The following is a 26,090-nucleotide window of genomic DNA, read 5'->3' on the forward strand; positions in this document are numbered from 1 at the left end:
CGACTGAGCCTGTTACGTTCACGTGTGACTCGTGACATCTCCGGAAGCAGCAGTCGTGGAGCGCGCCCAGTACAATGTCGAGTCGGTGTTGCTGTATGCGGCGCCCCAGAGACCACTTGTTAGAAGAGCAGTGCAGCATCCTCGACACTGACTTGGGCGTATAGCTGGGTATCCCAGAGGCGGCGTGCAGCACCCTGTTCATATAGGCGCCAATCTGGATTTCTCATACCAAAGTCCGGTCATGCTGAAATTGACGCAATTACTAGGCGGAAGGAAACTAGCCGGTGATCAGAGAGTATATATGACGTGCAGAGCAACGAACCACTTTCATCTTTCAGCTATCCCAATCTTGATGACGTCAGGAAGACCTCTCGAGTTCGGATATACTATCAGCTCTGCTGGTCCACAGACTCCTCTCCGAATTCCTTCCACGGCTCTGAGGAGGCGTCGGCCTCTGATATTCGCGATGCGCGAGTTCCATGTTCGACTCTTCGCACTAACACCGCCAGTTACAATCAGCTTTATTTGTGACTGCAGCATCACCGTGGCACCTTCAACGCAGTTGTGTCCCTTGGTGGCCGATGGACTGCTGTAAAGGTGAGAACTCCTTGGAAAATTGCCACCGCCATAGCAGTAGTCTCTATGTTGGTGAGTTCTGGAGTGGGGATTTCGTAACTGTGAACAGAGGTGTTGATATACAGGGTGGGGCGGTTAAAACTGTTTTGGAACATATATGGGAAACCACTCATCGGACTACAAAAAGGGTTGTAACACCTGTAGTTCATCTAGAGGGGGGATGTCCAATGACACTACACTCTACCCCTCCCCCTTCCTTCCCACCGTACCGCTAGGGTGATGGAGGGGTAATCAACTTTGAACTCTACGATAGGAAGCCCCAATTTTTATTGCGGATTCTGACTATCCGAACAAATACATAACTTTTGTATTCAACAATTTCATCGTTGCGAGATGTTGGCACTGCATCTCACAAATTTTCATGTTTTACTGAAGCAAATGTTCGAAATGGTGCCCTTTTGCTGCTATACACACTGCAACCCTATTTCTGAAAAACAATTCCTTCGTCTTTAACTGTCTCTTCGCTAATGTTTGCACATTCAGTGATAATTCGCTGCCTCATATTTGTGGGGGTTGTTGGTACGTCCACGTAGCATTTCTGTTTTAGCGTTCTGCACAGGTATAAATCGGGAGGTGTCATACCGCTCAGACGACATCCTTGTCCAGTCCTTCCACCGGGATACTGTAGATTCAGTACTTTACGAGGTATCCATGAATACTGTGCAGGTCAGCCATTGTCTGAAACCACATATCCGTTCTTGTTTAAAGTGGGACGTCTTCCATGTACCATTCACGTTAGCGTCTACGAAGTATGGGCCAATTATTCAGCTACCTAACACACCGCACCAAACACTGACACTCCAGGGCCCTTGAAGCTTGACTTGTCTTCACCGGTGGGGATTCTGCACGGTCCAATAATGCATATTATGTCAATTCAGGTGACCACTATTCGTGAACGTCATTTGGTAAGAGAAAATTATCCGTGAATGAAAGTCATAATTGGCTGCTGGTTGCTGTTGTATCCAATTGCAAAAGGCGCGCCATGTTCGGCTTGATGCAACGACACGTGATAAGGGGAGGCATTTGTGTTCGTGCAGTACTCGCAGAACACTTCGCGAAATTCGTACGACCCGTGCGATTTGCCACGAACTAATGTGAGGATATTCAGTAGTTACACCTAAAACATCCACTGCGGCATTTTAGTTTTGCAGGCTGAGATTGGATTCTTCTGCGAAATGTCGTTGCAGAAGAAACTTTCTTCTGAGAGAACACGTACGCATACCATCGACGAGCTTCTCCAGCATGCCTATCTGACGCAAATGATATCTACTCGCTCTCTCCAGACGTCAACATCGCTGCACATGTAGTGAGAGATGTTTGCACTACGAATGTCTGGAGTAAAGTGAATCGCACCCCGCTTCCCGCAGCTGTTCGCGGTACGGTCACACCCGCGGTCGACATAATGGAGCTGCATCCGTGCACCTGCAGGTGTCGCACCTACAGCCAGAGTCTGACCACCGACAGCGATGCATAGTCGCCGTCCGTCCAGCACGTACGGTTGTCTAAATCGTACACACTGTATCGCAGACAATGCTTGACATATCGAACATTCCCCTATCACTTTTCAACGGTTTGTAATCCATTTTAATGTCTGTCGATTCCAGTGCCATACATCATCCAACGACAAAATTGTTCCACAGAAAGGTTACATAATTTTTCCCGGAGAATCAGAATCCGTAGTAAAAATTGCAGGTTTCCTATAGAAGCTGTCAAAGTTGACCCGCTCCAATAACGTGAGAGTGAGCCGAGGGGGACGAGTTTAGCTTCATTCGACGCCCATTTCGAGACGAAAAACTTATATTACAACCTTTTTTTTCGGCCAGATTGTTGTGTTCCAGACATTTCCACAAATAGTTTTAACCACCCCACCCTGTATATCACCATACGTTCCCAACTGTCAGTGCAGTAACAAGCGAAGTTATGGGCGTTTGCGTGAATGCACGGCTTGAGGACAGTTTTATTGACCATGCAAATATTGTAAGGTGCCTATAATTTCGCACCTTACAAACACTCATATACATACTTTGCCGTCATTTACAAGCGGAATTAGGTATCATTTGATAGGTTGTACATCGTATATACGAATATTTAAAGAAGACTGACATTGTCATGTACACCCTGTAAATAGTTGTTAACGCTTATTGAATGAAAGGCGATGGAATGCAAAACGGCGTACTGAATGATTGCCTATTGTAGTCGAGGCTAGAACGCCAGTGGAAATGAAACGGCAGGCGTAACTCAAGCCCTGTGTGGAAAAGCCCGCACCGGTGTGTTGGTCCTGCTTGACACAGGAAGTGCCAAGACGGACGGTCGGGGCACCTGAGTGCTGAAGCACACACAACACAGCGGCTGCCGGCCGGACTTGCACACAGGCCGGACGGATGAACGGGTAATACTTCGGAAACTCTGAAAGTCTTGGATGCAGCAGAGAGGAACGAGGAAGCGTCACCTCGGAAATCACGCAGGCTGGGTTATTTCTGAGGATTTTTTCTCTGAGAAGCGTACCAGTGTATGAGTATGGGTGTTTCCTCGCAAACTTTCCGCACTGGACGGCAAAAGACTAAATATGGTTGGTTGGAGTTCGGAAGAATCTCTAGAGAGGGAGAATATTCCGTGGTTTCGAGAATATGATTTTGTTTCTACAGTTACGAGTGAAGAGAGCCGAGTTTTGCTGGGAAGCCAGTGGTGGAGAGGAGAGGTCTTCTGTTTTGAGCGCCCGTGTTTGACGGTGGCTCAGTATCAGCTGTCAGCAGATTTTGTAGTTAGAACGGTTAGGCACTGTAGTGTTGCGAAATTATACGATGCTGGACTTCGCCTCCGGGCAGGGCGTCTTGGTTGAGTAGGCAGGTGATTGGAGCACTTCCTCTGTCTACACTCACGTAGAGACGTTATCTGAACTCCGTCGTTGTGGCTGGGAGCTCGTGTTTCTCGTCTGTTGAACACAGAGAGGACAAGACAACATTAGAGTATATTAGTCAGAGAACCGCCTTCTGCCTTCCTAGTGTTCGAAAGAGTTTATTTTGTGGCTGGAGTTCTTCCATCGTAGCAGAGGTATACGAGAACCGTCACTCCGACGCACCGGACGCAGTACATACGGTGATATTGCTAACTGCTTCGGCTTGTTAGGGCTACAGGGCTAAACAGCAGTTATCACGTAAGTTTTATTTCCACTGAGGTCGCACACCACTGTAGGTCATCTTCTAGTGTTTGGTACGTACATGATGTCAGTCATTTCGCGTTATTTACATTCAATCGTGTAGCCATAAGAAGGGGCAGATTTGGGCAAGTGATCACTGACATTAGTTAGGAAACTCATTTGTCTCTCTTTACGTCCATTGGACATTGATATATAAACATTTGTAATATGTAAAAGAGTTTTAATCTATAATAAATGTACAAGCAGAAACAGTATTTATCATTTTATAGTTACTAGTTCCCTTAATCATTCATTAATGTTTATGTTGTAATTTATATGTAAGGGGAGAGAAGGAGGAGATATCACCATTAAGGATCCTAAGATCTTCTTTGGGGGGGGGGGGGGGTAATTAGACAGGGCCACATATTCATTTAGCGTTCAGTATTTTGCGTTGCGGCAACGGCCTTGCCGCAGTGGATACACCGGTTCCCGTGAGATCACCGAAGTTAAGCGCTGTTGGGCGTGGCCGGCAGTTGTAAGGGTGACCATCCAGCCGCCATGCACTGTTGACATTTTGCGGGGTGCACTCAGCCTCGTGATGCCAATTGAGGAGCTACTCGACCGAATAGTAGCGGCTTCGGTCGAGAATACCATCATAACGACCGGGAGAGCGGTGTGCTGACCACATGCCCCTCCTATCCGCATCCTCCTCTGAGGATGACACGGCGGTCGGATGGTCGAGGTACGCCACTCATGGCCTGAAGACGGAGTGCATTTTGTGTTGCGCACATTTATTTTACACCCGCCTGGAGTAGCATCCTGGAATGTCTACGCTTTTCTCGTGAAGAAATTGCATTAATTTCGACAGAAATGGAAAAATACCATTTGCATTCAACGTAGCAGCACTGAGTTCACGGATTTTTCCAGGCCAGTCCATTAACAGGCGGTAGTGGCTCTGGGTGGATCGTGATACCACGTATGAAGGCTGCAGCGACTGTGACAGAGGTAGCGGGCAGAAGCTGCCTCCGTGCCTCGTCCACGATGGTAACCGTTTCCACCACTGCGCAGGGTGGGGCCACGGTGTCGACCATCTGAGGGGCAAGTGGGAGAGTAGGGCGTGCTTCGAAGGCACTGGCGCTGGGCGACGGTGCCTCTGCGGCAGCAGGCCCGCAGCTGTGACTCCGTCCGACCGCCGCGCCGCCAGCAACACCAGAGGACTGTACGGCAGGTGACCCGTGGCGAGGAGTGCGGGCGCGTTGCTGCGCGGGCTGGCGCGTACGAGCAGCACCAGGGACTGCTGAAGCGCGTTCCGGTCCACCACAGGTTGTCGCAAGGCCTCCAGTAGCCGTGGGTTTGTCGGAAAGCAGCGAGAGGTGTCGCTGGTGGCGGCTTACATTTTTGTGATACACACAGCCTCTTAGCTCGCTGGGTGAGCCTGCCCACAGAGAGCACAGGTATCAGGTTTGTCCCGCGGAATTTCGCGTCTTCTGCTATATTGATTGCCCCCACAGACCTTGGGAGCGGATTACAGTACGTAGATGCTAAAACTGGGTGTGTGTGGAAGCTAATAAATCTTGGTAGGCTTTTAAAAAGGTAAGCGCGTGACGGTTACACATTAAACATATGTAGTAGTTCGTGGTTGTACCAAGAAGACATCGTCAGAATGGAAAATTCAATATTACATAAACACCGTTAGTAAAGATAAAATAAAATTACTTTAAAATCTGTGAGCAATCCAGCTTCAACTGTGTAATGGGATACAACACAAGTTGCACATGAAGGTCAGTGTAAGTCATTTAACAGAGAAGCTATACAATCAAAAAATAGTGTATATTGTCATGTCTATGGGAGAGAATGTCTCTGACACTGTTGACTTTCTAAATCTCTAATCTCTGTGATAACTTCACATGTGGCAAATTCTTTTTGGTGTGTGTGTGTGTGTTGTGTGGTGCTTTGCACAATATGGTGCTGTACAAGTTACATAAATGCTGGATATATTAAGGAATATGCGAAAAAATACAATCCTGCAACTTCGCAACTAAATTGCGCGGTATTTTCGACGGCAACAACACACCAAAAATACTTCCCCATAATGGAATAATAAAAAAATCGAAAACGGACGATAATGTAAAGTGTATCTTGAAAATTATGTGAACAGCCGTCTGATGATGAACTTTCCAGTTCGAAACCGGTAACGGCGCTATTTACCTAAATAAATAGCAGTATTAATAGTGGCTGGTTGCTGTTTTCTTCTCTGTAAGAATTAACCTACATTAATCTATTTTTCAATGCGAGATGATCTTTCAGCAAATCTTTAGCGTTAAGGCGGGAATGTTCATAAATTTCAATTTCTTCAAAAAGATTCACTTTGCACCTTTGTCGACCATATGCAAAATTTCTATATCAAGCAAAGACAGCGGGGAGTAAGTGTGTTTTCAGTTTTAAGATGTTCTGCGAAAGCTGACTTGTAAGAAATCTCAACATTTTGTTGAGTAAGCGCTCGCGAAAACGAATTTTAAAAGCCCTTCCTACTTGTCCTATGCAAAAGCTTGAGCACGCACTGCATTAAATTGTGTAAATCTCAGATTTGAAATATTTGTCAGTTGTACGTCTCTCGTTACGCATAAAGAGGAACTTATTCATATTATTAGTGGAAAACAGCACATTCACGTCACACTTCCTTAACAACTTGGCAATCAGTTACAACACGTCCTCTAGCAAAGGAATTGTAAAATATGTTTTCCCAGTGACGCTATCTTTTTACATCACTTGATATCACAAACCTGTACACCAGCATTCCGACAAATGAAACGATTCTCATTATTAGAGAAAACCTAACAAAGTACAAGACATTGACTTCTGAAGAAATTAACAGTATGATAACATTTTTGGGTATTATTCTCAAGTATAATAATTTCAGCTTGAATGATCAGATATTTCAAAAAGATGAAGGTCTGGCTATGGGGAACTGCCTCGCAGGTTTTAAAGCTGACGCTTTTATTAATCATTTCGGGCTAAGCCTTTTCAAATCTTATCCTAGTTTGGCTATTAATATTTCATTTTACAGACGATATGTGGATGATACCATCTCCATATTTAAAGGTAATGTGAATTATTTCATATCTCTTAGTGACTCTCTCAACAGCTACCACCCGGAAACCAAATTTACGTACGAAACAGAAAGTCAGTTTCCTCGACTTGAAATTGCGGCTGGTAGACGGAAAAATTTGTACATTCATAGGAAATCTAATACGACAGATAGCATCGTCCATGCTTCTTCCTTTCATTGACCGCGTATTTCAATTCCCTCTTACTCCCTCTGCTGTTGCCACAGAGCTTAACAACCTCAAGTACAGTGATATCAACAACGGGTATCCGGCTGGTCTTGTGCAAATAGTTTATAAGGTTAAAACTAGTAAGCACACCAATTCTTCTTTAATTAACACAGAAGGTGTTACTGGAAAGAAATATTTTACAGTTCCTTCCCTAGGTGACATGTCGTATCGGACTTCCAAGTTGTTAAGAAAGTGTGATCTCAATGGGGCGTTTTCCACTAATAATGTCACTAAGTTCTTGTTTATAAGTATAACGAGAGAACTACGACCGACAAATCTGGGATATACAAAATTCAGTGCAGTGTGTGCTCGAGCTTTTACATAGGGCAAGCACGGAGGGCTTTTAAAACCCGTATTCGCGAGCACTTACTCAACAAAAATGGTGGGAATTCTTACAAGTTAACTTTCGGAAAACATCTTAAAACTGAAAAACACTCTTTCCCTAATATGGAAATTTTGCTTATAGGCGACAAACGGTGAAAAATAAATCTTTCAGAAGAAATTGAAATTTATAAACATTCCCACCTTAACGCTAGAGATTTGCTGCATGATCATCTCGCATTGAAAAATAGAATGTTTTTGACTGTGTAGCTTTTCTGTTAAATGACTTACACTGACCTCCTTCATGTCCAACTTTTGTTATACCTGATTACACAGTGGAAGCCGGTTTGCTTACAGAGTTTAAAGTAATTTTATGTGTTCTTCACTGTCTAATATATACTAATGGCGTTTATGTGACACAGATTTTTCTGTTCTGACGATGTCTTCTTGGTATAACCAGGAACTAATACTTATTTTTAGTGTGGAACCGTCAGGCGCCTACCGAGGTTTATGGACTTCCAGACACGTCCAGCACGCCTCGACTCGGCGGCGCCCACAGCCTGCTGTCGATGTCAGGACTGCAGTTCACTTGCAGAATTTATTACAGTTTGCATGTACGATAGCGCTCCCACCCTGTAGGTGTCTTCGACGCCGTTGATGTCATGAGTCTGGTGGTTGGTTTCTGTCACACGTACTATGAACGATGTGGAATTTGGTAGTTAATTGTTTGCCATTAATCGCACGTAACATATATCTTTAGCGATGTCACTCTGTTTTTTTGGTCCTGTAGCACAGGCATGACGTGGCTCTTAAGCTTAACTGTTTTACAGCTGTTTTAACAAACCTGTTTTACTTCTGCTGTTCAATCTTTGTACATTCGCTTTTAATATACTAGCTTTATATATGTATTTTTGGCTAATCCTTTGTAGAACACTATCGTCCAATTCTTCTTCTTCTTCTTCTTCTTCTCTCCTCTCTCTCTTTTTTTAAGTGGAACGATACTGCTGAGGTCATCGGCCCCTAGGCTTACACACTACTTAAAACAACGTACGCTAAAGACAAAACACACACCTAGGCCCGAGTGAGGACTCGAACCTCCGAGGCGCCATAGACCACGCAGCTACGCCGCGCGGCGTCCAATTCTTATTTTGACGTTGGTTCGCTAATGGTTTGAGCCTATTTTACTTCTGAAGATGACAGTTTAAACGTGAACGAAAAAAATGTTTCCTTGTGCAGCTGACGACTGGTTTTTTATCTTTATTGGAATGAGGGAAGTAAAAGACTGTCTCGATTTGAGAGCTGTGTGTCACGTACAGAAAATCAGGAGAAGTAGAAGTAGTTACATAAATTAATAAGAACTGAGTCAAACACTTAACGATATGAAACTTCCTGACAGATTAAAACTGTGTGCCAGGCCGAGACTCGAACTCGGGACCTTTGCTTTCGCGGGCAATTGCTCTACCAACTGAGCTACCCAAGCACGACTCACGCCCCGTCCTCACTACTCTACTTCTGCCAGTACCTCGTCTCCTACCTTCCAAACTTTACAGAAGCTCTCCTGTGGACCTTGCAGAACTAGCACTCCTGAAAGAAAGGATATTGCGGAGACATGACTTAGCCACAGCCTGGGGGAGCACTTGCCCGCGAAAGGCAAAGGTTCCGAGTTCGAGTCTCGGCCTGGTACACAGTTTTAATCTGTCAGGAAGTTTCATATCAGCGCATACTCCGCTGCAGAGTGAAAATCTCATTCTGGCCACTTAACGATATGCTCTGAACACTATGGGACTTAACTTCTGACGTCATGAGTCCCCTAAAACTTAGAACTACTTAAACATAACTAACCTAAGGACATCACACACATCCATGCCCGAGGCAGAATTCAAACCTGCGACCGTAACGGTCGCGCGGTTCCAGACTGTAGTGCCTAGAACCGCTCGGGCTTAACGATATGGGAAATCTACTAGCTGAAGGCTGTAAAATGCACACAAACACAAAGTAAAATTTTGTAGACGTATGGGCAGCAGGTCCACAACCAGAATGGATAAGTGTTAAACTTGGACACGATGCTTTGGAAGAGGCGTGCGGCTTTTGCTGTCTCGGATGTAGAACAAGTAAAGAAGGAAAAAGCAAAGATTGCATAAGAGATAACAGCTTTCTCTAATAAGAAAAAGCTACAATCATACCCAAAATGTAAGACCTGAGACCAGAAACATTTAAAGAAAAGCTGTGTTTTGTTACGGCAGCAACCTCAGGCAGAACATCGCAGTCAGCCAAGGAGTATGAGGGACATCCACCGACGTAAACCCCCAGCTGTCCACAACAACAGTGCTTGTACAGTAACCTTCAATATGGCGCTTTGTCATCACTGAGTGGTTGGGTTGCTATTCGCTGCAGCAGAACATGGCGTTTCCACAGCCGACTACATGGTGGCATCCTAGTACCTGTCATAACACGTGTAGATGTAGGGAGTATGTATGCTCTCAGGTCAGCGGTTGCACGATTCCAACAAAGCTGTGCATTCGACTGGCGCGTTCTTTACGCCAGTCATCACTTGAATGTTGACTAAGCTGCTAGCTTAACATTTAGGCCGCAGCTCTCGGCCTTCTGTATGGAAGCACCCAATTTCGTTGTTGAGTAAGCATTGTTGACTCTTGTGTTCGCCACGGCACTGTCATCCTATATCACAGCTTTGGGCTAGAAGTGGAGATCCTGCAACACTGCCGGTCCGCCAACTGTAATGTTTTGCAGTACAGTTCTGTGTGGCTACAAAACATGGACAGTGGAGATGACAGAAATGAAATGATTTGAGGTCTTTGAAACGTGATGTTAGAGGTGTCTGTAGATTAAATGGGTTGACCGAGTAAGGAATGAAGACGTCCTACGAAGAATCGACGAGAAAAAACGTCTAATGAAGAATGTTATGAAACGAAGAGATACAGTGACTGGGTACAAATTACATATTATTGCTGAAAAACAATAATTGAAAAAAGGGGAAGAATCACTGCGGCAGCTCTAGACAAGAGTATACATGGCGAATTGTCGATGACAGAAGATGCAGCAGTTACGCTGAACTGGATAGCTGGTAAGCAATAGGAAACGGTAGCCACACCAAAGCAATTTTCAGGTAAATGAGCAAACGCCAATAGCGAATTGTGTAAATGGAGAGATGTCGAGTCCAGGAGGTACTGGCCACTAAACGATACTGCACCGATGAACATCGGCTCTCCACGGTCATAGACTTCCTCAATGGAGTTAGCGCGTACTACCAACACAACGACTTCTCGACTGTTCTCGTTTCACTTGACATGAAATTAGTGAAACACTGATTACGTAGAACGAGTGAGAGAGAGAGACAACAACGTGAACCCTTTTTCAAAATAGCAACACCGTTTTCCTTCGGTTACTTTTGCCTGAGATCCATATGTATATCTGTTTGTCTACGAGAAAACATTTAAATTTTTGGAATAGATCATGGGCTATCAGCGACGCACAACATCTTTTTTGTAGCGTCCCCCAGTCCCATCTATAATTAGTTGAGTATGCCCCTGATATTCTTAGTTATATAGATAAATACGTAAAAATGTTCATTCCGTAGATCAATAGTGATTCTCGGAAACCTAGAACATGTCAGAAAACAAAAATATGACACATATTTTCAAAAGAATGGTTGTCTAGACGAAACCGCGGTAGCGCGTGCAGCCGTTCTTTGTATCTTCCCACGCCTCTCATTCGTCAATACTGGTTAAGTTTCCCATTCCGACGAACAGACCTCAACTATAGATCAGACGAGATTTTGGTAGGAGATTTAACTTCACTGATGAATCAGAGTTCACTGGAATTGTTTCACTGACTCTCTGTGTGATCTCTGATGCCGCAGAACTGCCGGTGATTGATCGGTAGTGCTGTGGTGAAAACAATCGAATCTTTCCCTCTGATTATGGATATTGTTGTAAACTGGCGTCACTTGAGCACTGTTTAATAGTGTACCAATAACTGAACACCTGTAGATACTTTTGCACTTTTAACGAACCTTTAATGATGCTTCCTTATTGTAAATGTATAATAGTTGACCAGAAGCGGTTTACATTATTCATTAACTTCTTGTAGACAACTGTGGTGTTCGCTAAGAGTGGCCACGATGCAGTAACACTACCAGTTACTTTCAGTTTCACAGCCGCAGTGAATTTTTGATTCTGCTCAGGCTATAAGCTAGTTGGACTGACCAGATGCACAAATAAATTTTAATTTTTGAGGATAGCTTACAGTCCCGTCAGAATCATAGTTTTAACATTTAACTAGTATCGTTAATTCTTCTTTATGTATTTATTGAATAATAACGGTCGTATCACATAACCAGTTCAGTTCTATTTGAGTTTTTCTTACAGCACCATATCTGTGACCGTATCGAAATACTGACTGACGATTCTGTTGACGTGGTACCAGCTTACGCGCTAAACATTAACTCAGTTGCCTAATAGTGGTTTAGAACTAATTCAAATAACCTCCACACAAAAGCAAGTTTGATTACATTTCCATTACCCATTTTGGGAGAATAACATTCATTTATTGTCATTAGCTTCCTTTCTCTCACAATGAGTATCTGTAGCAACAGAAAACACAAATGTTGCCAAAACACGAACAGGGCTTATGGTGGTTGAAGATGACAGAAACTATAGAGACAAATTTGACAAAATGTGGATGCTGCGACAGGTACTCACCTTCGACCTTGGCACATTCCTTTGTTATGTATTCGACCACCTGCTGCCCTATCTCTGCTATCAGCAGGAACATGTTTCTCATTTTCTTCGACGTGAATGCAGGACTTAGGGTCGCCCGCATGTCGTGCCATTCTTTTCCTGCAAGAATAAAACAGTGTGAAGAATGTGCCCTTCCTGTCAAGCACCCCTCACTACTTTACGAATCTGTGTGCCCAATCTATTTGTTTGTTTAGTATGATTTGTTAGTTCGTGTTACAAGTATGAATGTGAAAAAGTATACTTCCCTCGTAACGGACAACTATGTTCTTAAGGAAAGGAAAAGTGTGATTTTTAATTAGAAATTCAGGATCACGGAAATTTGTTCATGAGATAACTGGTATGTTCGGGAATTTAGTGTTGAGCCACAAAATAAAGGTGATCGGCTGGCTCTGAATGGCATATGGCTATAAAATTCGTATTTCTGACATCCTTATATTGATGCGAACGTAGACTAAGTAGGTCACACAAATTTAGGAACACTAAACAAAAAAGATCAGCTCGGAGTTTCTCGACCAACCAGTTATCACCAACAACGCTCTATCTTGCGTCTCTAGAAATATAAAAAAACTTGTTGTGCTATTCTCCATGGAACATGGCTACGAGAATGCTTTTAGAAAGCGAGTCTATGCTATGTTGGGCTATAATTTCGACTTCATTATTTTCTCGTATTCTTCGGTCAACTTTAATTGATTAGTTTCCTTTTAGCCAGTTATAATATTTGTGATTAAAGTATACACTCATATTTGTGGAAAAGTTACTTATACGTAAGAACTAAACTGCCTCAAGCAACATTACATTTTCATTTACAGCCACCGTATGGTGCATGGCGGAGGGTACCCAGGTCATTATCTTTCTTGTCCCATTTGCAAATAGAACAAGGGAAAAGAGACTGTCTATCCCTTTCTTTACGAGCGTAGCTTATAAGAAACATCGTCTTTCTATTGATGTATTTTGCATCAAACCGATTTTAACTACCTTTTGCCACTGTTTACTTGAAGCGCCATGGCCGCGCGCGATTAGCCAAGCGGTCTGAGGCGCTGCAGTCATGGACTATGCGGCTGATCCCGGCAGAGGTTCGAGTCCTCCCTCGGGCATGGGTATGTGTGTTTGTCCTTAGGATAATTTAGGTTAAGTAGTGTGTAAGCTTAGGGACTGATGACCTTAGCAGTTCAGTCCCGTAAGATTTCACACACATTTGAACATTTTTTGAACATTTTTGAAGTTCCATGCCAGTAGTGACTGTTCCTGACAACAAATAGCAGGAACTAACGCTCGGGAAGAAATAACAATTGTTGAGCGTGACTAGTTGCTGCAGTCTTCATTATGAAGAACTGATGATAAAAAACGCGTAAAATATGTAAGTTTTGCACTTTCGTTTACAGTGAAATAATTATAATTTGTTGTGACAATCCTTCCTGTGTAAGTACATCATACATTTGACTTGCATAATGATTTCCAGATAAGATAAACTGCGAAAAACTTTATGTTGCTTCAAGCAACAGTGGAATTGAGTGGAAATTCCGTAATATAATGCCTCGCTTTACAAATCTATTGATGTAGGTGTTCGAAATTTTGCTTTGCAGGTATAAAATCACATTGTAGACACTTTTTAAATATTGCGTCACTATGTCTGGCTTTTTGACTGATGCTGACCTAGAATATATTACGAATTTACCCGACAATGAGTTCAATGCATACATTGATGTCCCAGATGGGGATATATCAGATGTTGGGGACGAAGATAAAGATGAAACTGTCGAAATTGATGAAAATTCTCAAGCTATTTCCGAAGCAGCTGTCATGAATTTCATTCAGATGGTGGAAAGGGATAATGGAGCTGAAATTTCGCAATTAGAGAGGAGCAAGAGACAGAATATGAATTTCCAATGGTAAGGATCACTAACAGAAGTAACAACATTGAGAAAGTACATACGTATAATTACGTATTTTAGACGTCAATATCTTTAAATTTCGGGCTGATGCTGTCAGGAGTGGTAAAGTTATTGATTCTCAGCCAAAATCAGATGCAAGCGACAACAGTACATCTGAAGGGGCAGCAGCAGCAGCAGCAGCAGCAAGTAAAACATAGATGTAAGCGTAGTGGTTATAAATTTAGAAAAACTAATATTGTGGTACAAGACACAGAATGGAATGGATCACTTCCACCACCACCAGTAGAGGAAATGACACCTTTGCAATATTATAAAATATTTATGAATGATGACGTATTTGAACTCATTGTTGAGCAGTCCAATATGTATGCTTTGCAGAAAGATTCAGTTTCTTTGCAGACGAGCAAAAACGAAATGGAGCAGTTTGTTGGTATTTTACTGCACATGGGCATAATCAAAATGTCTTCCATTCATTTATACTGGTCGAATGAGTGTAGATATTCACCAATAGCTGTTGTGATGAGCAGAACTCGCTTCTTCCAGCTACTGTGGTATTTTCATGTTGTCAATAATCAAGACTTGCCTGAAGCTAATAGTAATCGTGACAAACTCTTCAAGATTCGCCCACTTTTATCTGCATTGCAGTCATGATTGAAGACACCCCCTGCAGAAGAATACCAAGCTGTTGATGAACAGATAATACCATTCAAGGGTAGAAGCGGTTTGAAACACTACGTAAGAAATTAGCCTCACAAGTGGGGCTACAAATCTTTTACGACAGCTGGTGCTTCAGGCATGATGTATGATTTTGAAATTTATGCTGTCAGAAACACCTGCAGTGGTAAAGGATTAGGTTTGTCTGGGGATATTGTTTTGGCATTGACGGAAACATTGCCAGAGAAACAGCATTTCAAAGTGTTTGCTGATAGTTGGTTTTCGTCTATACCATTAGCAATTGCCCTGAAAGAAAGGGGCATTGAATTCTGTAGCACTATCAGGACAGACAGGATGGGAAAATGTCCCTCGAAAACTAAAGTGGAGCTCAAGAAAACTGGACGTGGCTCCTGTGACTGGAGAGCGGAGACAATAAACAATGAAGCTTTAGTACGCTGGTTTGACAGAAAATGCATGAATTTCGTGTCAACATATGCTTGTGATGAGCCCATGGCAACATGTAGACGCTATTCTGCAACTGAAAAGAAATTCATTGATGTACCTAGACCTTACATAGTGGAAAAGTACAACAAACATATGGGGGGCGTGGACGTTGGTGATATGTTGATAGAACTATACCGTATCAACTTGAGGTCACGGAAGTGGTATATGCGCATTGTGTACTGGTGTTTGTCTGCAGCAGTTGTCAATGGATGGCTACTCCACCGTGGCAAAACCTCAAAGATGTCAGTCCTGCAGTTCCAAGCTAATATTGCTGCAGGTCTACTGCTTGCGGGCAAATCAGCTTCCCAAAAGAAGAGAGGAAGACCAAGTTCTGAAATGTTGACAAGGACTCCTGCAGCAAAAAGGACTGTACGTGCAGCTGCAGTTATGGATGTGCCTTTTGATGGGTTCGAACACTTTGCAGATATGGTAGAGAAGGAAGGTCGATGTAAAGTTTGGATTAAATCTACTACACAAATTTTTTGCACCATGTGTAAAGTGCATCTGTGTCTCACAGTAAATAAGAAGTGTTTCCACATCTTTCATGGAATATAATAACTTCATAAGGAGAAGATACAATACACACTGATGCCTGACAAGATACGCGAAAGTAAAACAGTGAAATGTTTGCAGTACAAAAATTTCAAATTTTTACTAATACACAGAGTTGAATTTGTTAATTACTCAAAAAGGAAAATTAGTCATCACCACATTGTCAATAATAAAAATGCTGTGCATAGACTTCTAAGCTGTAAAATGTGATGTATAAACCAATATTTTGCTTAAATGAACCCATGTTTATTGAATTTTGTTTCTATAATGTCACTACCTGTAAGAACCACTGTTGCTTAAAAGTAACATTCAAAAATTTTTGGAATAAAACATATAAAAAAAAGATTATATCATATTTTTCATTTATGCACCTAAATAAGTGTAAAAACGAATGCAGATATTTTTTTTTCTCAAAACTTCGAAATTCGGTAAAGAAAGGGCTATACGCCTTCGTATGAACTGTAATTTCTCGCATCTTAGTTTCGTGATCCTTACCCGCAATGTATGCTGGCGGCAGCAGAATCCTTCAGCAGAAAGCTTCAAACGCTGGTTCTCTAAATTTTTGCGATTGTATTTCTCGGAGAGAATGTCGCCTTCCCTCCAGAGATTCCCACTTGAGTTCTCAAACCATCTTCGAAACACTTGCGTGTTGTTCGAACCTACGGTAACAAACTTAGCAGTCCGCCTTCGAATTGCTTAGCTGTCTTTCTTTAATCAGACCTGGTACGGATCCCAAACACTCGAGCAGTACTCAAGGACTGGTCAGACTAGCGTCCTATACGAGGTCTCTTCCACAGATGATCCACACTTTCATAAAATTCTCCCAATAAACCGAAGTCGACCATTCGCCGTCGCTACCGCAGTTCCATTTCATATCGCTTTGCAGCCTTGTGCCCAGATACTCAAACGACGTACGTGTATCAAGCAGGCCACGGCTAATGCTGTATCCGAACATCATGGATTTGTTTTTCTGCTCATCGGCAGTAACTTACATTTGTCTAGATTTAGAGACGGATGCCATTTGACCACACCAACTACAAACTTTTTCTAAGTCGTCTTGTACCCTCGTAGAGTCACTCAACTTCGATACGTTACCGTACACGACAGCATTATCAACAAACAACCGCAGATTTCTGCCCACTCTATCCGCTAAATCATTTACGTATATAGAGAGCAACAGCGGTCCTACCACACTTCGATGGGGCACTCCTGACGATACCCTTGTTTCTGATGAACACCCGCCGTCGAGGATAGCACGCTGGGTTCTAAAACCCAAGAAGCGTTCGAGCCAGTCACATATCTGTGAAACTATTCCGTGTGCTCGTATCTTCGTTAACAACCTGACATGGGGCACCGTGTCAAATGCTTTCCGGAAATCTAGAAATGTGGAATCTACCTGTTGCCTTCCTCCATAGTTCGCAGTATATTATTTGAGAAGAAGGCAAGTTAGGTCTCGCACGAGCGGTGCTTGCCAAAACCACACTGATTAGAATGTAGTTCAGAGCGTAATTTTTATATTAAATATCTAGTGCGCGGGAAACAATCCGACACGAGTTTTCAATTTACAGCCACGTACCAAATCACTGAAACAGAGGCGCAGCTTAGAATATAGGTTTCTAATAACGTCTGTCACGGAGCTGCTTGAAAATAAAACGTCGTACAATGGTATGAAGCAATGGAGACAAGAGTCCCACCTTTCATGAAAATCAGCATCCGCTGTTGGACTGGATGGCCCTTGTCGGTGTTCAGAAAGTCGACGTGGTCAGTGAAGTGGTCAAAGTCCTTGACAGTGATGGACCTGATGAGATCAGGATCCCTCACCAAGACCAGAGACTTTGCGAACGTGTAGAATCCAGCGTAGGGGTGTTTCTGGAAGTGCCTGTACATGTCCAGCACGACCTCGGGCATGGCCTTCCTGCTGAGCACCACGTCCAGCATGTTCCCCACGACGGGCAGCGGCGGCAGGGACGGCACGCCGGCCCTGGAGAACTTGGTGGCGTAGCGGCGCCACCACAGGACCACCAGAGTCACCGCCACCAGCGCCGCCGACGCCGACAGCTTCCACCAGTCTGGAGCCATTGTCTGCAGAAGCATTTGCGTTCAATTTCACTGCTAGACCAGTCGAAAAAGTGGTAGGAAGCTAAGACTAGACTAGTGTCTTGATTGTAACTCAAATACGTCTATTTGACGTGTCATGTCTTGTAAATCCTCTTTTCTTTTTAATTGATTATACTTCCGATCAAACACCCAATGGTTGTTTTATTTTGTATTTCAACTATCTCACACTTGTATTTATTTCAGAGCCCGTAGAAAATGGCTGTACACAGCCGAAACCATGCAGCAGTGGTCAATCCGATATGAAAGGATATTTTATTACAACTAACGGCAGCCAGTGCTGCAGATTGCTGTAATTCAGAAATTTTGGTTTGGCTGCTGACTCTCGTTCAACTAAAACACTTCGTGGTCACCAAAAATGGGGCACTTACATAGTCTAAAAGGACATCGGTCATATTCAAAGGAACTGACCCGTAATCAGCAATAAACGATTGACGAGACCCATGTAAAATGTAATTGAGGTGGCCGGAGGGGATGTTGAGGACCAGACACAGTGCATTATACTCTATATATGTTGAGAACCAGTGTTTATGCGTGTATATATTTACGTTTGAAAGAGTATTTAAAGGCTATTAGTGTGTTCGTGCACGTATATTTAACGGGCTTGTTAGCCGGTTTTATACGAAAGACATTAAAACTTCTGTTTATTTACTGTCCTGTTCCGACTACACGTTTAGTCCGACTTACGAATTTTTATCATCTTATGGTAAACGTAAATTTTTTCACTCTTTTCTAAATTTTGTACTACGATTTATTTACGATCAGTGTCTATAGGAACAAGAGGACTAAAAGTACTTTTTCTTAGAATGGAGTCGAAATTGTTGTTTCTTGCATACGTACAGGTGGTTTCGACTTCTGTAATCATCATAAAATGTTCACAAAGATTTTCTTGTCGGGTATGCAGCTCAATCATACACTCATCTAGACACAGTATTTCAGTGGTCCATATGACTGTCATCTTCAGGTCTCATGTGCCCGTCATCTTCAGGTGAGTCAGCTGTTTTGTTATCTTATCGAAACTGCTTCATAGCTTATCTTTTTCCTTACTGTTATTTCATCCCGCCGCGTATCATATGGGCGGGTAGGCCGGCTATCAGTGATACGGACAAACCCGCTCTTCAGCCAGTTGGCAACAAAAACTAAAGGAGACGAAAGAAACATGAAACAGAAAGGTTGGGTATTTATAATGAATTCAAAACTTTGTAAAGATGAAAATAAAATGGAAGTTTTTATAGATACAACATATATGACTTCTTGAATTATAAGCTAAAACAGTAATAGTAAAAGGTAAAACGAAACAAATAAGAGCACATTAAAAAACATTTAAAACTTGATACCCAAAGACTCATATTTAAAACAAGCACTTTCTTCACACTAAAAGTGGGAGTACCTGCCCTGATATAGAGACTCGCTTGTTGAAGAGGAAAAGATTGATCGTTGAAGAGGGTAGGAGTGTTGTGGTATAAGGATGGAGGCCTGGTGCGTAGTATCAGTGTACCAGGAGTCGCTATCGAGACAGAAGTGGTAAACGCTGGCAGAGTCACGCGCGCTGTTTGTTTTTCACTGTTTATATAACAGCCGCCGTTTAATGTATGAAGCAGTTCCGGCAAGAATAGCAAAATTGGTTCAAATGGCTCTGAGCACTATGGGACTTCATTTCAGAGGTCATCAGTCCCCTAGAACTTAGAACTACTTAAACCTAACTAACCTAAGGACATCACACACATCCATGCCCGAGGCAGGATTCGAACCTGCGACCAGACTGTAGCGCCTAGAACCACTCGTCCACTTCGGCCGGCGGCGAGAATAGCAAACAGCGGTCCCACGTGAAGATGGCGGGCAGAGGGAATGTTGAAAGATTGCGTCTAGATGAATGTATGGTTCGGCTGCATCCCGACAAGCCTATCGTCGGTTAATACGCTGGGAATGTCAGCGAAGTCACAAACGTTCACCCTGTTAAAAACCGTAGTTATGGCTCCTACTATGATGTAACTAGTTTCGACAATTTATATCATCATCTGGCAGTTGTCAGCCTCTGAAGTCGAAATTTGTAACTTACTTCATCTTTTACATTTATGTTCTTGCATCGATTTTCAACAGATGGATGAAAAGGACAAAAATATGCAACGTCTTTCTAGAAGAAGCTAACTGCAGCCGTAACTGGCGAAATAACAAGCCGCGCACGATTTAGTCGTATCAGGGAACCAACTGTCGTGCTTGGGTAGCTCAGATGGTAGAGCACTTGCCCGCGAAAGGCAAAGGTCCCGACTTCGAGTCTCGGTCCGGCACACAGCTTTAATCTGCCAGTAAGATTCATATCAGTGCATACTCCGCTGCAGAGTTAAAATCTGATTCTGGAAACATCCCCCAGGATGTGGCCGGGTTCGGGCGAGATCGTGCACCAGCACTCTCACCTCAAGATGGCGGCCAGGTGGACCGTCGAAATATTGTGTCAAGGTGACGTTATGATCCGGCTGCACACCTCAGAAGAACATTATCAATTATTTCTCCGGGAAAGCCTTCGTAGCGACATTGAGATTGACCAACAATATGTGGGAAGCGAAAATTGAGGTACATATGCTGGAAGAGACATTCACTGGACTTAATCTCACGGCTAAAAGGAAGAGAATACCAGGAAGAGATACGAGAAGAGTACCAGGTGTTAGCCTGTCGTATGAATGGTTATGACAACAATTTCGCCAAGTAACGGATCCAGCATCTTACAAATTGCGGTGTCAAGAAAGGGAATGGCTATTCGCAAATGGAAAATGATTGAAAAGAGAATTTGGAAAGGCAGATACCGAAGATATCCAGGATCTAAAAAACAAGTTGGGGCAGGTGCAGGAAATAGCGAATAGCAACAGACCAGCTACAGATTGTCAAACCACGCAACTGACGAACAACAAGGAGTGTTAAATACTACTCGGGCAATACGGGAATTAACCACAGAACTAACAGAATGCCTGAAAACAATCATGGGTGCAGTGAATCGTGGTTAAAACGTTACATAAATCCTACTGAATTTGTTGGATGTTAGAGTAGCAGTAGCGAGACATCCGCAATCCATAACGGATAGCATAGGAGATGCAAGATTGAAGTTGACAGCTTCACAAGAATCAACTGGCCGTACATATACGGACACTTACGTAATACACTGATATCACCAGGATAGTCCCTAGCTGGATAACAGAAGGTCCAGCAAGAGCTAACAGTCTAACTACGGCATACAGTCAAACTGAAGAGCAGATATCGAAAGACAGTGGTATAAATCGGCCCCGACACAGCCTAACTCCGGATACCCGTCCAGTTCCCGGTACCGAACACTGGTGCCACATCACGAGTGTTTCACAGTCCACCCCTGTCTGGTGAGACGGAAAGCTCTGGGCAAATGTGTGCAAGTGAGAACGTGAGAGTTCTTGTTGGCTTCCCAGAACAGGGAACCCGTCAATACCAAAGGGCAACAGTTACTATACGCCCAACCGGGATGGTGGAGACTGACACGAAATCGTGCGAGTTACCCTCGTTTTTAGGTGAAATCAATGCAGAAGGACGCCAAAGCAAGGTTCTGGCGCTGAACGCTTACTTCCAAAGTGTCGGTAGGCATTGGATCCTCTCTGTGTTCACAAGAGAAGTAGTAATTTAAATTCTTAGGAGCAGGATCATCCCAAAGGAATGACGAGGCTAGAACTGCAAGGTAGTGGATTACTGGTTAATGGTACTGCCTGTGATATACGAGGAACTGTCGTCTGCCTCTGAGCCACTATCACTGCGACCACTATAACGAATGTGACACAGCCCTCGCTGTATTGGCCGGCAAAACCACTACACGTGTTGCTAACCCAGAACCTGACCTATCTAAAAACAGGCCTCCTTCAAACGCTGGATGAACATATTGCCACACAGAAAGGTCGTATCACCGCTGTTTAAATGCTCCATCATGTACGGCAGCATGATAACATCATGACCACGAGCGTCTCGATTTATGATCCCATTGCGGTTCCGATCTTACTTTGTGCAATATATATCTACTTTAGAAGGAAAACTGCTTGACCAGTTCAGCTTCCATTCACCATCGCCTCACGGACTATGTTAACTTTAAGAAGCGGTCAATCTTTATTCAGCTTTAAACTAAAGCGAATACGTTGCACTAATCATCAACAGCTTGTATGTAGAAGTACAGTAGGTAGTTACTGTGTGTGTGTGTGTGTGTACAGAAAATGTGTCTTACGGGAAAACGCAAGGGTAGCTTTTGTGGCAAAGACAAATTTCCGGATGTTGTACGAAAACAGCGAGTTAAGAAACTACCTGATAAAAAATGAAGAATACCAAGCATGATAAATTAGTTGTGTGGAATCATCTGCTGTTGGATGACTGATAAGAAATTTATTAAGAACAGAGAAACTCATAATTTTATTTCACTAGTCTGTTGTGTGTTGATTCCAAATAGCCTTTATATTAATATGCAGCCATCGGACCACGTGGCTTATGTTAAATTAGAGTAAGGAAACGTGGAGAATGTGGTATCTCTTATGTCAACCTGTGAAACGTGTGTTGAGATCCTTTTGTCGTAAAATGTAAACGGTACACAATGCAGGGACCACATTCTTTAAAGAAAGAAGGAATGGCCTGTCCTGTATCAATCAGCAGAATGGCGTCATTGAAGAGGAAGAAGTCGTCAGTATAAAGACAGTCCAAACGCTGTTATGGAGGAAGGCGAATTTAGAGTTCAGGAGTACTCATTCAGGATAGTGACAACACAGAAGGCGCAGATCAGCGCTTCTGAAAGGCAGAGCTGGGAAATCTTGCAAGTCGAGCAACGCTCTGGAGGAAATGGCCAAATGAGAAAACCGGAGCAAATGAAGGCATCACCGCCCATTTTCGACATCCTGCTGCTCCAGTCTGCTAGAATCTCTGGGGCGGGAGTGTTGCCATTCGAGAAATACTAACCATCCAGCACATGTATAAAGACTCCGCCTCTGGCATGGGTTCTTTATACGGAGCAGTATCCAGGTGCATGTGGTATGCCAACCACTATGAGATGTAGACTACCCGTGGCACAGGATAACGCAGACATCTGCTGTCCATGGACTCTGCTGCCATCGGCCGCACCCACTCTCCTGCTCCACTGGTTGGGAGACTACCTTCCACTGCTGGCCACCACTCTGCCTGTTCGAGCCTGGGTCTGCTTACTTCCCGCCCTCGCCGTCACTGCCATCCAGGCTGTAGAGGTCTGGACTGACGCTGCTCAAGCCTTAGGACATGTGCACGCCAACATCTCTGATTGCGTCGGGTGCATCAGGACTGCACGGCAGTGTGGACGTCAATAGTGGTGGCTTCCCACAGGCATTGCCAATTCTGTCAGTGCCTCCTAATTACATACTTGATCTACCCATCTAATCTTCGACATCCTTCTGTAGCACAACACTTCGTAAGCTTCTACTGATTTTTTCTCTGAATGCTTTCCATCGACGTTTTACTTCCTTACAAGGCTACACTCTAGACAAAAACATCCAGAAAAGACATTTTAAAAATTAAATTATATTTGATTTAAAAAAATTCCTCTTTTCTGAAAAGAGGACCAGTATACATTTTATATCTTGTTTACTCTGGATATCATCAGTTATTTGCTGCCAGGTAGCTAAGCTAACCTACTATTTTCAGTGACTCATTTCCGATTCCAGTTCCTTCAAAATCATTTGATCTTGTTCGATTGCATTCCATGACCCTTGTTCTACTTTTGTTGACGTTTATTTTATAATCCCTGTTGAAGAAATCCGAAATGTTCTGCTGCAGTTCTTGAAGACTATGAGGGTTGTTGCGTACACCTTAGACTTGAGGACTCCCCACGCAAAGTAAACGCACATTGACAGAGCAGGTGACCTGGATGGCCAGCTAGGGCTCCTTCCGGACTGACATCTGCTAATAACTCCGTCAGGCGTGAAGATTGTGTAAATGCGCTCCAAGGTCCGGACGACTGTATGGGCTGTTACTCAGTCCTGCTGGAAATAACAGCAGGTCCTTTCCTCCTCTGTCAAAGCTGCCACAGGCGGCCTGGGCCACTTTCATTTGCCTCACCCTGTATATTTAGTGCTTTCCTTAGTTACAAAATGAATTACACACATCAAAAAAAGTTTTTCCATCACCTCGGTTCCGAGAGTTCCGGAACCTGTACAGAAAATTGGGATAGAGATCAACATAAACAGCATTTCTGCCCTTTTTATTACTCATGAAAACCACACATTCCTTGTTCTACCGCGATACAGCGAGACCTTCAAAGGTGATGGTCCAGACTGCTGTAGACCTCGGTACCTCTAATACCCACTAGCACGTCCTCTTGCATTGATGCATGCCTGTATTCGCGTGGGATACTATCTAAAAGTTCATCAAGGCACTGTTGGTCCAGATTGTCCTACTCCTAAACGGCGATTCGGCGTAGGTCCCTCAGAGTGGTTGGTGGGTCACGTCATCCATAAAGGGCCCTTTTCAGTCTATCCCAGGCGTGTTCGATAGGGTTCATGTCTGGAGAAGATGCTGGCCACTCTAGTCGAGCGATGTCGTTATCCTGAAGGAAGTCATTCACAAGATGTGCACGATGGGGGCGCGAATTGTCGTCCATGAAGACGAATGCCTCGCCAGTATGCTGCTGATATGGTTGTACCATCAGTCGGAGGATGGCATTCACGTTTGCACAGGCGTTACGGCGCCTTCCATGACCACCAGCGGCGTACGTTCGCCCCACATAGTGCCACCCCAAAACATCAGGAAACGTCCACCTTGCTGCACTCATTGGACAGTGTGTCTGAGGTGTACAGCCTGACCCGGCTGCCTCTAGACACGTCTCTGACGATTGTCTGGTTGAAGGAATATGTGACACTGATCGGTGAAGAGAACGTGGTGCCAATCTGAGCGGTCCATTCGGCATGTTGTTGGGCCAATATGTACCGAGCTATATGGTGTGGTTGCAAAGATGGACCTCGCTAGGGACGTCGGGAGTGACGTTGCGGATCATGCAGCCTATTGTGCACAGTTTGGGTTGTAACACGACGTCCTGTGGCTGCACAAAAATCATTATTCACATGGTGGCGTTGCTGTCAGGGTTCCTCCGAGCCATAATCTGTAGCGGTCATGCACTGCGGTAGTAGGTCTTGGGCGGCCTGATCGAGGCACGTCATCGACAGTTCCTGTCCCTCTGTGTCTCCTCCATGTGCGAACGACATCACTTTGGTTCACCTCGAGACGCCTGTACACTTCCCCTGTCGAGAGCCCTTCCTGGCACAAAGTAACTATGCGAACGCGATCGAACCGCGATACTGACCGTCTAGACATGGTTGAAATACAGACAACACGAGCCGTGTACCTCCTTGCTGGTGGAATGACTGGAACTGATCGGCTGTTGGATCCCCTCCGACTAACAGGCGCTGCTCATGCATGGTTGTTTATATCTCTGGCCGGATTTAGTGACATCTGTGAACAGTCAAAGGGACTGTGTCTGTGATACAATAGCCACAGTCAACGTCTACCATCAGGAGTTCTGGGAACCAGATGTGTGTATTTATATAAAATAATACTGTGATAACAACATTATTATTTAAAAGTCATAGTTAGTTGTGTACTGCGATAAATAATTCTAAATTTCTTTGGTATCTGAAGTTTTAAGAGTTTGTATTCCAGTTCGGTCAGTTTTCAACAAATGCATTTACTTGGCGCGAAAGAAAACTCGAAGACAATAGTAACGTTAAATGGACTTCACAAGACAACTCTGCACAGTCAACGTTTCAGGCCGGTGGTCGTCAAACAGTGGTCGTCAGGCCGCACGCGTCCGGAATCAGTTATAAGTGCGGCCCACGGTGCTCAGCCATATTTTAGAAGGCACATTGGAACAGTTGGGTGAATTATCGCCCAAAATAGGGGGACAAAACTTGCAAAAAAAGTACCTTTATTGGCCTTGAACGTAATCACGATTACCTACCATACACTTCTTACGCCGATAGTGAAGCAATTGGAAACTTGCAATATCCAGCGGTGTGTGACGCTGTGAAACCTATCATGGATCTACTCAGACTCCACCACACTCCCCTTAAGAATCAATGTTAAGTGTAAATTGCGCAACGGAATCGCCATCTTGACAAGCCATAGCATAGAGTTTCAAGGTGGGAAATTGAAATAATCCTACCATATAACTACTTGT

The 26,090-nt window shown here is 43.7% G+C and overlaps 1 protein-coding gene across 1 annotated transcript in view; it reads right to left on the bottom strand.

Moving 5' to 3' along the window:
* Positions 1–26,090, bottom strand: part of LOC124772841 (cytochrome P450 9e2-like) — an 86,029-nt gene that overhangs the window by 51,549 nt on the left and 8,390 nt on the right. Inside the window, exons 2-3 of the mRNA XM_047249354.1 lie at positions 17,482–17,869; positions 12,147–12,284 (exon numbers count right to left, since the gene is read on the bottom strand). Coding sequence (XP_047105310.1) covers positions 12,147–12,284; positions 17,482–17,869 — 526 coding nt within the window. The remainder of the gene's footprint in view (positions 1–12,146; positions 12,285–17,481; positions 17,870–26,090) is intronic.

The sequence above is a fragment of the Schistocerca piceifrons genome, chromosome 2 (assembly GCF_021461385.2).
Source record: "Schistocerca piceifrons isolate TAMUIC-IGC-003096 chromosome 2, iqSchPice1.1, whole genome shotgun sequence".
NCBI lineage: Eukaryota > Metazoa > Arthropoda > Insecta > Orthoptera > Acrididae > Schistocerca > Schistocerca piceifrons.